The following is a 15,698-nucleotide window of genomic DNA, read 5'->3' on the forward strand; positions in this document are numbered from 1 at the left end:
CATCTCTGGCTCCCGGTGGAGGTCTCCTTCAACAAGTCCTCCCTTCCTCTCGCCTAAAACTTCTCCATAAATCTGCCCGGTTGCTTCCCACACCGTAATTTTTTTCCCCGCACTAAAGACCGGAGAGAAGAGCGAGGGAAACCTTTGCCTCGGCGGCTAAATTCTACCCAAGAGAAATGCCTCGCTGCGGTTCATCGTGAGGCGTCTCGGTTTTCCTGGAAACAACACTTAGCTAGAATTAATTTCTTTTGATAGGCATTTTATAGAACGATCCGAAATTGGACGGCGAAGTCTCTTCTGGACCCACGAGGGGGTGGGGGTGGGGTGGAGAGCGCGTGACCCACCCGCTTTAGGGGCCCGCCAAGGGGTGCAGCCCCCCCCCCCAAGCTGGCTTTTCTTCCCTCCCCCTCTCATTGTATCCTGCGCATGTCATTCCGTTCAGATTTCGGGACATTCGAGCCTGCCAATTAGGCGGCAGCTGAAGGGCGAGGAAGGGAAAGTAAAACCTGCCTCCTTCGTTACCTTCCCATTTAACCACGCCCCCTTGCCTTAGGACACGCCCAAGCGCTATAAAAGGCGCCGCCCGGGGTTGCTTTAGCTAACAAGAAGTTTTGGCTCACTGGCGGCTTCCTAAACGGGTCGATTAGTGAGGAAGACTCTCGATCCGCTTGTTGGAGGTGCTTTCTCCCGGTATCCCGGTTTCCACGAAACAAAACATGGTAAGCGAACAAAGGATTCTGCGAATGGTTTTTTTTTTTTTTTTTTAAATCAAAAGGGACAATTTTTCCGATTTTGGATGATTTGGGGGCGCTGAAAGCGAGTTGGGGGGGGGGGGAAGAAATGTAGTCGTAAAAATGGGGTCCTGTCCGGCTCCCGCCACACATGGAAGGAGGGATGGATCAGAGCGGACCTAAAGGGCTATTTCACAGTTAAAGATAAAGTGCGGGGAGCGATAAAAGTAAACTTTGTCCTGGCTTGTTTCTTCGAAGTAGCGCTACTACGGCTTTCACTTTCTCCCCCCCCCCCGCCCCTCTCCGCGGGAGACTCTGTTCAACTCTGAAGTTTCTAAAGCATTCAGAGATCCCCGTTTCAGTCGGTAGAAAGAAGCGGCTCCTAGCTCCGACTGATAGTAGCACACATGACCGCCCGCATGAATGGAAGGGTAGATAGATAGATGTTGGGACGTTTTCCTGCAGGGTGTTTCGCCCATCAGAAGGCGGGAAGTCCCTGCGCCGGATGCCCTACCTAACTCAATCCTACTTCGTTGGAGCATGACACCCTCTGAAAGTATTTCCCTTCTTGCGTCTCGGCTTTACGTATTTTTCGTGGCTGAAAGAGTAGAGCTCTATCGTTGGTTTGCATGTGGCTGCAGACTGCTCCAAGGGAGCAGTAAATCATCCATGATATTTAGAGATAAGCAGTTGGAGGTTTGGAGCTGATAAGAACAGACTGAGTTTTGAATGAAAGGTTCGTTGGTGCTTTCTGAGCTTGGTTATTTTGTTGCAAGACGTTTCATTACCCAAACCTAGTTACCTAATTTGGGTAATGAAACGTCTACAAGGAGACAACCGAGCTCAGAAAGCACCCACCACCCGTCATTCCCGCCCCTAGCTACAAATATCCTCTTTTATCGGTATCAAGTCTTGGAATGTGGTAATATCAGTAATTAACTCATGTCAAAAGCTCTAAGATCTTGAGCAAGGCTCCTGTATCCTCACCATATTCTTTCCACGAAATGGATGGGCAACTCTTGCCCAAATCTTCCAGGCTTCCTACAGCACAGAAAAAGAAGACTGTCTCTTTAAAAAAAAGCTACCAGTAGGAGGTGGCCTAATAGGGATTCTTTATCTTGCTTTTAGGAGCAGGATATGACTTGATGCTTCAGTCTTGTGACTCATCTTCTTTGCCTTCATTTTTCATAGATACCTGTTGAGTCATTTTTCAGGGAAAAGGGAGACATTAGCATATGAAAGAAACTGAAGTTTCAAATCCTGTTAAATAATCCGTGCTGTTTTTCCAATATTTTTGAGTGTGTCTACTAATTTTTTTAAAAAAACCCTTTCCTAGGTAATATTTCTCTATAGCAGGCACGAAAACAATAAAAACAGGAAGTCACAATATTGCAAAATGACCAGCATTAGCATTTTAAGCCACATTTAAAAAGGCTTCCTTAAACACCATAATAAAGTATAAATGAAATGAAAGTAGCCATGCTTGACCTTGTCAACATGTGGCTTTGCTACTTGCTGTAATAGGCTTTGGGAGTATTGCACAAAGCCAGTTACAAATAAGAAGAGGAGAATTTCTGAATGGATCTGGTGCATATATGATGTCCAGGCCAAATCAAGTCACTACTGCAGAGCACCATTGGATAACTTGCAGTGGTGACAAGTGTTTGTAGGAAATGCATCTGGAGCATCATTTAAATTGACATTGTTCAAATCCTTGATCTGAGGGATAATTTTTTTAATGTTAAGTTTAGGCAGGAAAGCGGTGTTTAAGTTAGGGTTAAGATAAACTGCTGTTTGGCTTCGTATAAGCTGATGGTTGGCTGAGTTTCTTAAGGCTCACCATAATTCAAAGATCTGCCATCTATTTGAAAATAGTGCAGACTACATCAAATGAAATTATATTCCAAATGTTTTTGCTTCACTTTCATGTTTCAAGATACATAGGAATTTTGAAGTACATTTACTTCATGGTTTTTACTGTATTGTCTCTACTGATCTCATTCCAAGCCTTCTAGAAAGATGCATCGTTTTTAGAATAAGAATTCAAGATGTTTCATGGTGCTCTCATAAATGAATAGCTAGTATTTACCTACAACAGAAAGGAAGCTTGGGTATAAAGTAATGTCAATCCAGCTTTTAGAGATTTGGGGCTAACATTTGACACTCTTATACTAATATTCCCAGCTCAGAATCAGTTAAACATGATTTCATCAAGATCTTGAAGATCAAGATGGAGCCATCCAGAGTCACCTTGTAGGGGAGATGGGCAGCATAGAAATTTAATAAATAAATAAATAAATAAATCTTTGGGCCACAGCTTTCAATCATCTGCACCAGTGGTGGGTTGCCCCCGGTTCTATAGAACCGGTAGTAAAACCGGTGGGAGGCTTCGCCCACTGACCCTGATACAAAAAAGTGCCAGGGATCTTTTAAGAAAGCTGCAAACCAAATAGGGGATCTCTATTGTCCTTATGTTATTCAATAAAGAACACTAAATATTTTGAGGAAATTTCCTTTTTTACAATTTATTGTAATAAAATATGATCTATAATTTGTTGTTGTTAGTTGCGAAGTCATGTCCGACCCATCGCGACCCCATGGACAATGTTCCTCCAGCCCTTCCTGTCCTCTACCATCCTTTGGAGTCCATTTAAGCTCACGCGGACTGCTTCAGTGACTCCATCCAGCCACCTCGTTCTCTGCCGTCCCGTTCTTCTTTTGCCCTCAATCTTTCCCAGCATTAGGCTCTTCTCCATTGAGTCCTTCCTTCTCATTAGGTGGCCAAAGTATTTGAGTTTCATCTTCAGGATCTGGCCTTCTAAAGAGCAGTCAGGGTTGATCTCCCCTAGGACTGACCGGTTGGATCACCTTGCAGTCCAAGGAACTCGTAGGAGTCTTCTCCAGCACCATATAGTTCAAAGGCCTCAATTCTTTGGCACTCAGCCTTTCTTATGGTCCAACTTTCACAGCCATACATTGCAACTGGGAAAACCATATCCTTGACTATACGCAATTTTTTTGGCAGGGTGATGTCTCTGCTTTTTAGTATGCTATCTAGATTTGCCGTAGCTTTCCTCCCCAGGAGCAAGCTATAAGTATGGACTATAATTACGGTCTATAATATGGTCCTCTTTGTGTAGGACATTTTTTCAGCTCTTGACCTCCAAGTGAATTCTTGGAGATGCATTGAGCTCCAAAGTGGCCATCAAGCCCTTCCCCCCTCCCCCAATTCTTGTGACAGGCATCAAATTGTGCTGTCCATTGCCTGCTCCTTTGAAAAGACACAGTGATGCCTGACCCTTAGCCCTTCAAACAACACCTTTAAAGCCTTGCTGTTTAATCTAATATCTTGTGTGTTGTGAGCCAGATGATGACAGAGCCAGCAGGTTTAAGCTGGTTTGGGAGGTTGGGGGTAGGAAGCGAAGAGACCTTCTAAGTTTAGGATCAAAGTAGAGTTGAATCATTGTTACAATGATACTAGATTGCTTCATGACCAAAGTAACTTTATTTTGTACAATCAGGAATGTTCTCGAATTACAGAAAGCTTGATGCAGCCGTGTTTTATTTCTTCAGAAGACAGGAAGGCAGAGATGTAATTCCAGCATTCTCTGCTGCCAGTTTTAACCGGGTTTGCTTACACTCAAAAGTATTTAAAGCCATAATTGGACTAAAATTAAGGTGCTTTTCTAAATATTTTGGAAACAGTTTTAAATAACAGTACTCTGGTATGCCAGTTTTAAAGACTGACATTTGAGGTGTGTGTGGGGGTTTTCGACACTACTCCACGAAAGCTTCTATATTCTGCACATAATTGCATCTCAGGATAACGCTTGCTTGACAGTGCTTCGCATTCAGGTACAAAAAAGTGTTTAAAGTACATAAACCAGCTGGTCATTTTGTGGGATTGTGTGGCAGCTATGAAGGGGTAGCCATGCGATTCTGGAAAAAGATATAGCTGCTTTAAGGATCATTGGACAGGTATTATATTTTGCCCTCTTGCCCGCAGGAAAGCATCCTTGAAAATCAAGTCTGAAGTGCTTGCAGCTCCCATATTTAATATAGTTGATGAATATAACTAATGTAGCTGCATCCTTACCCCAACGTACGTCATAAAAAGTTGCTACTTTTCGGATGCTGCACCTTTTAAAAATGAAGCTATTGGCACTTTCCTGCCCAATGACCTGTCTTTGAATACTGGTTTCTGTGTTTTTCATTATTGAAAAATAAACTGGAATCCAACCTCATAGCTAATGCATTTGCAGCTTTAAGAAAATGCCAAGCTAGGTAAATAGAAAGAACATTCTGAACCTGCATTGTGCAGGTTCAGAATGTTCTTCCTATTTACCTAGCTTGGCATTTTCTTAAAGCTGCAAGTACAAAGTTGGCATCTAAAAGAGTTCCTTGGATCAGGCTTCCCCATCCTGACCCTGTCCAGGTGTGCTGGACCATAAACTCCCATAATCCCTATCACCAACTCTTTTTCATGCTGGGTAGGTCACAGAGAGAGGGGCTCCTCCGGGTGCCATCGGCCAAACAATGTCGACTGGCGGCCCCCAGGGGGAGAGCATTCTCTGTGGGGGCACTTACTATCTGGAATGAGCTCCCTCCTGAGATACTGAGGATCCCGAATCTACGCACCTTCCGCCGCGCTCTTAAAACCTTTTTATTCCATCAGACTGGCCTGGCCTAATTTTTCCCTTTTAAAACGCAAATTTTAATTTGTTTTTAATTTATTGGGGTGTTTTTAAATTTGTCTTCGGCCAAATAGTTTAATTCGGTTTTATTCTGTTTTTAAATTTTGTATTTATGTGTTTTTATCTTGTGGCTGTTCACCGCCCTGAGTCCTTTGGGAGTAGGGCGGTATACAAATCAAATACAAATCAAAATAAACTAAACATTACTGCATCTACCTGAACTGATGATCAAAAGCCTGCTGGGTTGTTTACTTGCTGGCCAGTTATTAAATAATATAGAAGAATGTTCTGAATGGGTGATTTCTGTGCTTTATCCAGCTTTCCTTCATTTCCAGAAGTTGCAGAAGCAAGTGATAAAGATACATATTGAGAAACGGGGGTAGAAATTGTGACTGTTGCAATGATTGGCGCTTAACCATCCAGTGAATTAAGACCAGGTAGTTGTTAGCATTGAGATGAGAAATGATTGAAATGAGAAATGAGGAGGTGATAAGCTGCCTGGGAAAGCCAAGGGAAATTATCAAAACCATAAAAAAGCAAAAGTTAGGATATTTTGGACATGTGATGTGACACCCAGAAAAATACAGCATCCTTCACTTAATCCTCCAAGGAAAGATTGAAGGCAAATGAGGTCCAGGCAGAAGAAGAACATCATGACTTCAAAATCTAAGGGGCTGGTTTGGACAAAACTCAACAGCACTTTTTCTTGAGACTGTTGATAAAAATAGGATCGCCAACATCCGATGACGAATATGGCACAAGAAGAAGAAGTAATTGTTAGCATTGCACCAAAATTTCAACCATAGCTGCACTTTCACAACATCCAGACAGAGACAGACAGAGCTAATAATTTCTAGCACAACCATGCCCTTAAGTCTTGTTAATAGCTCATGCTTCATGTTGCATGAAAACAGATGATTATTTATTGCTACTTGGGACTTTCCTCAACTGGTGAGTGGTTTAATCATTGCAGCCAATTGCTAATTGTGGTGTACTTGTTCTAGAATAAATATAATGGAAGTGGTTTCTCTCCACAGCGTGAGTGCATCTCCATCCACGTTGGCCAAGCCGGTGTCCAGATTGGCAATGCCTGCTGGGAGCTCTACTGCCTTGAACATGGCATCCAGCCAGATGGGCAGATGCCCAGTGACAAGACCATTGGGGGAGGGGATGACTCCTTCAACACCTTCTTCAGTGAGACTGGAGCTGGCAAACACGTCCCCAGGGCCGTGTTCATAGACTTGGAGCCAACGGTGATAGGTGAGTTACTTGCAGTAATATTAACATTTTAGAAATACTCAGTGGCAAGAAAGGTTAGAGGTTCATAGAAAAACAAAAATTTCTTGTTCAAGTCAGAGGTCCAGTCCCTTGCATTTCAAGTAAGGGAAACAAACAAACCAGGCTTAGATCCTGAAGAACATCGTGACATACCTGAATGTGGGCACTCTGGCACACATTAAAAACAAAATTCTGTTGCCTGCTCTCAAAAGTGTACATATACATAACATACATATGCTATATACATACTTATGTATATACCTACACCCTAACATATAAATATTAATCACTATCTAACTTGAATACATAGCAGAAAGCGTAAGCTTGAGAGTTCACAAGGCTGATACACTATGGAACAAAACAGGCTGAATCTGGATGTTCTGCTTATAAATACAAAATATTGTAAAATATCACAAAATCTGTGACATAGTAACGTTTACTGCTGCATCTGATTAGTAGGAAAAAATTGTTTTTTTCTAAAACATATCACACACTTCTTGCAGCCATTTCTTTAATATCTGGAATAATATGAGATCTCCAAACACCTTTCCAAATAGGAGATCAGCTTTGGAAGCCATATTAGGCTGGAAGCTTCCATGCTGCCAATCAGATCTCCAATTTCTCAATATTCTACTACCTACTCCCATGTTCAATAAAACCATATTCTAAAACCTTGGCATATAGTTCAATGTTTTATTTATCAAATTTATATAGCTGCCCATCCTCTCCCAAAGGGGACTCTGTATTGTGAACAGTAATAAAGATTTAAATGCCGTATCTTCCCATTAAAGGTAAAGGTTCCCCTCGTACATATGTGTTAGTCGTTCCAGACTCTAGGGGGTGGTGCTCATCTCCTTTCAAAGCTGAAGAGCCAGCACTGTCCGAAGATGTCTCCGTGGTCATGTGGCCAAAGGCACACAGAAAGCTGTTACCTTCCCACCAAAGGTGGTCCCTATTAGTCTACTTATAATACATTACAGGTTGCCCTCAACATGACTATAACGGAGTCTGACCATTATGGTCATACGTTGTGGTTATAAAGCAAGTCATCTAACTAACTTGATTTTACAATTTTTTTTGTGATGGTCATTAAACATGATTTAATGATTGTTAAGTGAAACAGGACAATCCAGAATGAAGAAGAAGTTGTGCAATTGAACAATGCGATTGAGAGCAATTGGAATACACTGAAATTAATATTTAAGGTGCCTTTACTCTGTACTGAGGCAGAAAAACATGGCCACTTCCACAGTTCATCTTCATTCTGGATTCTTGTCCTCTGTAATGATCTCAATGCCATCTCTTAGTTTACCCCAAAGTTCAATTTTTCTGAAGACAAATTTCTGAAAGCTTTCTCAGTAAATACATTTCTGAACAAACATCTTGGGTTCTTGATCACACAATGTCACAACAAACTAAATACCTTTTTCGTTAATTCTTTTCACAGATGAAGTGCGCACTGGAACATACCGCCAGCTATTCCACCCTGAGCAACTGATCACTGGCAAAGAAGATGCTGCTAACAACTATGCCAGGGGGCATTACACCATTGGCAAAGAGATCATTGACTTGGTCCTTGACAGGATTAGGAAATTGGTGGGTAATTGCTGCTCCTGAAGGAGCCCTGCACTTGGAAATGTGAAATAAAGAACTGTGGAGATGCATAGTTCTAAAAATAAAAACCCCAATATTAAGTGGGATAAGATCCCCTGATGTATCTGCTAGTTTCACAGTATAGAATCATCTGCTGCTTCTAGTGTGACTTACTGAATGTTTCCTACTTTATCTTCTGCTTACTGGCAAACAATTTATTCTCTTTTTAGCCATGATTGAGTTTTGAACAGTAAATGTGATGAGTGAATGAGAGTGAAGTCACATAGAAATCTTAGAGTATTTGCAACAGGTTTGTGGGAAATTAGTTTGACAGTAGCTGGATTTGAAAGTCAGGTAAGTCATAAAATGTGGGTTTATTTTTGGTGCAGTTATGTTTGAACCTAGTTTTTTATTTCTAAACCACTGCTTGTGGTTTTGCATCATGTGAGTTGTCACTGGTATACTGTACAAAATAAAGTTTAGCAAACAGTGGCTTAAATCATGGTTTTTTAAAGAGATTGACCATCTGAGTCATCAAAAGAATGAAAAGAATTACATCTTAGATCAGGAATGATGTTGTGGAGGAGAAATATAAAGACTTTTATTACCAGGAAACAAATGAGAAGGAAGGACAATTCCCGAGCAGCCTTCTAAATGTGATTCAGTCCTATTGAAGTGTTTGGATTTAAGCTGCTCTCGTTCATGATAATTGGCAGGGGCTGTAGAATTTGGCATTCACCATCATCTAGGAGGCTGGATCTTATGGTTTATAGCTATTTTGAAGTTACAATAGGCTACAGAATATTCTCAAGCAACTGGAGGGGATTGAATTTCTTCTTGTATTTTCTTGAGTGCTAAGGATGTTTTAAGAAAATGCTTGAAAATCAATGAGAGAAAAATCTGGTTCTTAAAATTGACACTGAATCCACTTTGTTTTTCCCAACAGGCCGACCAGTGCACAGGTCTCCAGGGTTTTCTGGTCTTCCACAGCTTTGGTGGTGGCACTGGCTCTGGCTTTACATCCTTGCTGATGGAGCGCCTGTCCGTAGACTATGGCAAGAAGTCCAAGCTGGAGTTCTCCATCTACCCAGCTCCCCAAGTATCCACAGCTGTCGTTGAGCCCTACAACTCCATCCTGACCACCCACACCACCCTGGAGCACTCCGACTGTGCCTTCATGGTAGACAACGAAGCCATCTATGACATTTGCCGACGAAATCTTGACATTGAGCGCCCCACCTACACCAATCTCAACCGCCTTATCAGCCAGATCGTGTCCTCCATCACAGCTTCTCTGCGATTTGATGGTGCCCTGAATGTAGATCTGACAGAATTCCAGACCAACTTGGTGCCCTACCCTAGAATCCATTTCCCTCTGGCTACCTATGCTCCGGTCATCTCTGCTGAAAAAGCCTACCATGAGCAGTTGACTGTAGCAGAGATCACTAATGCATGCTTTGAGCCAGCTAATCAGATGGTGAAATGTGACCCCCGTCACGGTAAATACATGGCCTGTTGCCTGTTGTACCGTGGTGACGTTGTTCCCAAAGATGTCAATGCTGCTATTGCCACTATCAAGACCAAACGCAGCATCCAGTTTGTAGACTGGTGCCCCACTGGTTTCAAGGTTGGTATCAACTACCAGCCCCCAACCGTGGTCCCCGGAGGCGACCTGGCCAAGGTGCAGCGTGCAGTCTGCATGCTGAGCAACACCACAGCCATTGCTGAGGCCTGGGCCCGCCTGGACCATAAGTTTGATCTGATGTATGCCAAGCGTGCCTTTGTCCACTGGTACGTTGGGGAAGGGATGGAAGAAGGGGAGTTCTCAGAGGCTCGGGAAGACATGGCTGCTCTGGAGAAGGATTATGAGGAGGTAGGGGCCGATAGTGCTGATGGGGAAGATGAGGGAGAAGAATACTGATTCTTTATTGTGTTAATTTTTCCATTCATCACCCCTGCCTTCTTCTGGATTTATATAACTGTCTATTGTGTTAAAGCTTATTAAAAGTCTTTCAGCTGAAAGCAGTTTTGTTTCTTTCTTTAGAGAACAAACTCTGCCCTTTCCGCTGTTCGGGTGTTAGCTGGGAGTGTGTTTGTTAAATGAATAAATGGTATGGTCTGTTAGCTTGGCAGAACTTGAATGGCTACACAGCAGAGAGTATGTTAAAAATGTAGAGTCAAGTGAAGAGTGTAAATGTAGAGGACTTTGAACCCCTGAGCCCTCAGTGCAAAAATTTTCAGTTCTCTGAACATTGTTTTGTGATTCCCTTTAAAATTCTGTAGAGGGAGAAATTAGGAATTCCTGGTTCTGCTTTGAGTATGTAAGGGAGCGTGGATATCTGGAATGAGAGGAGCTGTCCTTCATAAGGACAGGCTGAAGATCCTTTGTACTTCCAGGCAGAAGAAAAAATGCATACCCATACATGTGTGTTATGTAAACAATCAGCTCAGTTATCAAAATGAATCTGAAACTGGCAGAGCTAAGAGTAAAGTTCTTGCTTAATTTGTATATTTCAGCTGTGCCTGTTTTTTTTTTTTAAAGAAGTCTGCAAAGCCTTAGGACTGTAGTGTTCTCAGTGGAGAAACCAGATTGGACTTTCTAAGGTATTTCCTGCAAGGCCTAACCATAGAGTTTGCTCAGTATACAAACTTGAGTGTTAGGTGCTCTGGTTATGCATTCAAAGACACCCCCTCCCCATTGCTGTGGATCTTATTGGAAGGGGCCTAAGAAATTAGCAGCTGCTGCTTTGTAAAACAGTTGGTGGGAAGTGTTGCAGAAGTTGCTGAAGAGCAAAACTCCTGCTTTGCCCATGGAAAGAGAAAATCAATGCTTAAAAACTTGGGATCCCTATAAGTTTCTAAAAAGTCACAGAACTGAAAGATAAAACATTTTAGTGTTTTCCAAGTGGCCATTTTGTTACCTTTTCAATTATTAAAGCATCTCACCCTTGACCATAGAACTCTGTGTTGTGGTTCCATCACATCTATGCATACATGAAGAAGTAAAGAGAAAGGATTGTACATGGAATTGGAAGAAGCTTTGAGTTTCACAGGTACAAAATTAATAAGAGTAGGGAAGGAGTCACCTTGCTCAGGAGCAGCTGATGCATGTGTTTCTGTCTATTCTCCTGATGATTTGGGCCTATATTTCCATAGTAAGCTGCTGTGCAAATTGCACTCCATAATAAGCTCTTCATGTATAATTCCCAGTTGTGCATGTAATTACAGAAGCTATGCTGGAAGAACAAAATATGCATTTGCAAGGTTAAAAGGAGATACATTAGTAAGAGTTGGAATAAAAATGAACTGAATTCAGTGCCAAAAGCTATGTAGGAAACAGATAAAGCAGAAAAAGTATTTTAATCATAGAATGTACAAAGATTTTTTTGTGCAATGATTAAGATACAGCAAATCATTTTTACAAATGCATACCAGTAGATATGTATCTAAAAAAATAATGCCTCCCAAACCTTAAGAGTTTTTCAGTAACTTGATGTAAGAACAAGCTTTTTTATACTGCTCAGAAGGAATGCTACAATCAACATGTTAAGTCTTTTGTGGATGAACCATTACAGAAGACTTGTGGAAGCCCTACTGTTGAAATGCATGCTTTACACTTGCCTAGGTCAGTAAACTTCTAGTCTATTCTAGAAAAGCCTTTTCTAGGTTAATAAACAGGAAAAGTTGAATGGGTAAGAGAGCAGAGTAGTTTTCTTGACAACAGTCAAGTAGTTTATCACAACCATTTTCTGGAATATTTTTGTAGGATGGATGTAGATATTCCAATCTAGTCTACAGCCTTGAGATTTCCTGGTGGCATAGTCTCCAGACTAACCCGGATTTGATCCTATTTTGCTTCTGAATCCAGATACAGTTGGGTTAGAAACCACAGAATAAATGTTGTTCAGTCATAACTGCTAAATCTGCTGCTTGGAATTCAAGTTCTTATGCGTGAGAACATCAGTCCATGCCAAATTGCCTTCTGGATGTGTAAGGAAGACATTAAGCTAATGACTGCTGCTATTACTTCCACCTCTACCACGCTTGCTTTTGAATAAATCTGAAGCTAGAAGAGTCTGTTTTGTTTTCAGCCCACTAAGCTATTGTGGGAAAAAGGAATTTTGAGGGGGGGAAATAGCTACAATTCTTTTGCGTTGTCTATTTTACCGGAGCACCTGTCTGAATCCTTGTAACTCAGACTTTGCTAGCATTAATAACGCAACTGGCTTAATTACAACAAGAATGAGGAATTTTTTGATGCCCATATTCAACATTTCTGGTAATGTTCTGCAGTGAGTAGGATACCAATAGAGGGGAACAATATATCAGAGATGGGCAGGATTTTGTTTTCTGCTTGAGACTTGGGCAAAATATTTAGTAGAGGGTCAGTGGATTAATTTTCTGCAATGATGAAGCATTCCCTGCCTCAAAGTGGCAATAAACGATGCCTCGGATTTGTGGTTCTGGTCAGAAGGAGCTGTGAAAGGGGCCTGAGGCTAGAAGCCCTGAAGCTACAGAATGCTCAGATTTTAAAAGTTGGGTGTGACTGTTTTCTCCACATCTCTTGAGGACTGAGAGGGATAGGGGATATCCAGCAACACCCAAAACATTTGGTTTCAATTAGATTAAAGTCTAGCTAATGAATGCTTGTGCATCCAGAGCAAAGAGCAGTGTTTTTCAATCTTGGCAACTTTTAAGATGTGTGGGCTTCAACTCCCAGAATTTCACAGCCAGCATTTGAGGGAATTTAAAATCAAAGACCCTTCCTAAGCATAGCAAAGTTCTTGGACTCTATTGATGATGTTTATTTTACTCTTTAAATCCATGGCACCTTAACCCTAACCCTAAACAGGATTTGCACCCAAATAGGATTTTTCCATATATTTTACACAGAAGAAAATATGTGGGATTTGAAATATTAGAGGCCTCCTAAGCATAATGACCATCTCTGCATCTCATGGTGATGTTTATTTTACTTTCTGAATTCATGGAGGCCTAACACTCATCCTTGGGAGTTGGGCGGCATAGAAATGCGATAAATTAAATTAAATTAAATCTTACATCCAACTAGGGTTTTTCCATGTATTTTCCATGTATGGAAAGGCAACGAAAATCAGGGGGCTTGGAAATCAAGAGCCTTCCTGGGCATAGCTGGCTAAGGAATTCTAGGATTTGAAGTCCCACACATCTTAAAAGTTACCAAGGTTGAAAAACACTAAAGGGAGAGGTATTTAAATGCACTGCAAGACAAAGAACCAACCATGCTGGGAATGTGAATTATCTGTCTGGACTACAGCAGGCTTATGCCACACTTTGACCTCTAGATGGCACTCAAGGACATCTACTTCTACATCCCTCCTTTGTGACTGCTCTTCTGGTAAAAAAACTTTCCTCTCTAAACTTCACTTATTTTTATCAAGTTATTTGCAAACCCCATTACATTTACCTTCCAATGGCCAAAGTGGATTTTCCTGAAAGATGGGGGGTTGGGGTTGGGGGTGGAAGGCTGTGAACGTCAGCCTCTATTTCCAGGGCCAAATTGTCGCTTCCACCTCATTTCAAAAGAGTAGGCAGGGCTGCCCACTTGCACACAACAGGTTTAATGAAATGAATTCAGCCTTTACAAAAACTCCAGCCTTTATATGCCGATCCCCCCCCCCATCCCGATTTCCTCAGGCAGGAAAAAAGAAAAGAATTTCTGTGAAGCTGCGTGGCTGAAAATGCTGTCTTTCATCAACAACCCTCAGAAAACATAGATTTTAAATGCATGGTTCAGGAGGTCACAAACTGGGATCACATACCCCAATGGCCATGGCAACGGTTCATAATTTGCATACTTAGTTACTGAATGCACCCATTTCAGAATAATAATAACAGAATTACAGAGTTGGAAGGGACCTTATACGTCATCTAGTCACCCCCTTCCCGCCCCAAGCAGGAAGACCTACATCTTTTCTTCGATCCCGTGCAATGGTCATAAGTATGAGGCCTTTTCGTAAGTCACTTTTTCCCCCCCAGTGATGTTGTAGCTCCGAACGGTCACTAAACGAACCCGCTTGTTCCCTTGTTAGAATGTACTGGATGAAAGTCTTGTCCTCCAATCCAGACGGATATTCCTCCTGCGATCAAGGTCCCGCATTAACGAGCCACAAGGATTGGAATGAGAAAAGCCCCTTGGGAAAAAATACCGCACTGAATAGCATAAGGGACTTTGATGGAGGCGCAAGAGCGCCCTCTAGTGCCTTGCTTAAAATGAGCGGAAGGATAGAATTAGGGAGGAAGGAAGCTTTCGGATCCAGCTGGCGCCGGAGGTATTGTTGAATATGGATGAAGGAGGCGGTGTGGAGATTCGCCTAAGATGGATCTCTCCCCCCCGCCCTCCGCCCCAGTCCAGGCTTCTGGCAGAGTTACAGGCTTGGCTCGTACGCGCCTCCCTGGCGACGAGTCCCTGGGCAGGAGAGAAAAGCCGAGCCAGCGGGCATCGATCCGGCCGCTGAGCGCCGCTGGGGGTTTGTTTTAGAGGCTGGCGCCAGTCGCAACATAGCCCTTAACAGGCACCGATCCTGCCAGGGGGGCATGGCTGAAGGGGAGAGGGTGGCTTGCGATCCCTGAGGCCGGAAAAGATCACCCGGTTTCTAAATGAGGACCCAGATCAAGGATTTGTACTGGGAAATGGTTGCTTTAAAAGTTTAAAAGTTGTGCCTGGTGTATGGGAGGTGGTGTGTTCTAATGTCACTTTCACCGTGAATCCATTGGGGCAAAAAGCACATTATAGCTTTGATGTGAGATGGGGATAAGGTGAATTTCGTTCTAGGGTTGTTAAGGATCTGAAATACTGGCAAGAACTATATAAAGGTTGAAATTTAAAAGATGCCGCGTATGGGTACTAGCCAAGGCAGTTATGATTAATGAAGAGAAAAGCAGTCTGTTCATGCTCTGAAGCATCATCTTTTTAATGGCTTGTGGCAGCCTCAGTCTGAACTCTGCAGTTAAGAGGTTTAGAGATTGGGAGAACATAGGGACTTAAAAGTTCATAGGCATAAACTTGCCCTGCAAGAGTTGAATACTGGCTGGGTTAAAGTCATCATGGATAAATCCATATCCTTTTCTCTGGATCAGTGCAGAAGTGATGTGTCATGGTGTTTCAGATGCTTTAATTCTCCAGCCTGGGCTTCAGCTCTGGAGTTCCTTAGTCATCCCAATAGTAACCTTGTCCTGTATACAATAGGATGCAAACCCCACCCTCTCTCACACTGATGATGTTGCCTAGTTGGGTTATGAAAAGTCTGCATGAAAACAGCCAAGCTCAGAGAGCACTAAGAACTCCACAGTTCAAACTGGAACTACAGGAGGAGTGAAATCCAGCAGGTTCTGACAGGTTCTGGAGAACCAGTAGCGGAAA

At 42.3% G+C, this 15,698-nt stretch overlaps 1 protein-coding gene across 1 annotated transcript; it reads left to right on the forward strand.

Annotated features, from left to right (window-relative positions):
- The first annotated feature begins 614 nt into the window (after window positions 1–614).
- On the forward strand, window positions 615–10,327 carry LOC139312733 (tubulin alpha-1C chain). Its single transcript, XM_070937761.1, has 4 exons — window positions 615–719; window positions 6,463–6,685; window positions 8,151–8,299; window positions 9,243–10,327. The coding sequence occupies exons 1-4, from the start codon at window positions 717–719 to the stop codon at window positions 10,215–10,217; spliced, it is 1,350 nt and encodes a 449-aa protein (XP_070793862.1). The 5' UTR covers window positions 615–716; the 3' UTR covers window positions 10,218–10,327.
- Window positions 10,328–15,698: the final 5,371 nt, after the last annotated feature.

Source organism: Pituophis catenifer, unplaced genomic scaffold, assembly GCF_029215685.1.
Source record: "Pituophis catenifer annectens isolate HBS135680 unplaced genomic scaffold, rPitCat1.0.hap2 SCAF_2, whole genome shotgun sequence".
Classification (NCBI taxonomy): domain Eukaryota; kingdom Metazoa; phylum Chordata; class Lepidosauria; order Squamata; family Colubridae; genus Pituophis; species Pituophis catenifer.

What these genes read in the sequence shown, in the direction of transcription:
- LOC139312733 (XM_070937761.1), top strand. An exon ending in CTTGGAGCCAACGGTGATAG is followed by an intron (nt 6,686 to 8,150) that starts GTGAGTTACTTG and finishes TTCTTTTCACAG; the next exon opens with ATGAAGTGCGCACTGGAACA. An exon ending in TTGACAGGATTAGGAAATTG is followed by an intron (nt 8,300 to 9,242) that starts GTGGGTAATTGC and finishes TTTTCCCAACAG; the next exon opens with GCCGACCAGTGCACAGGTCT.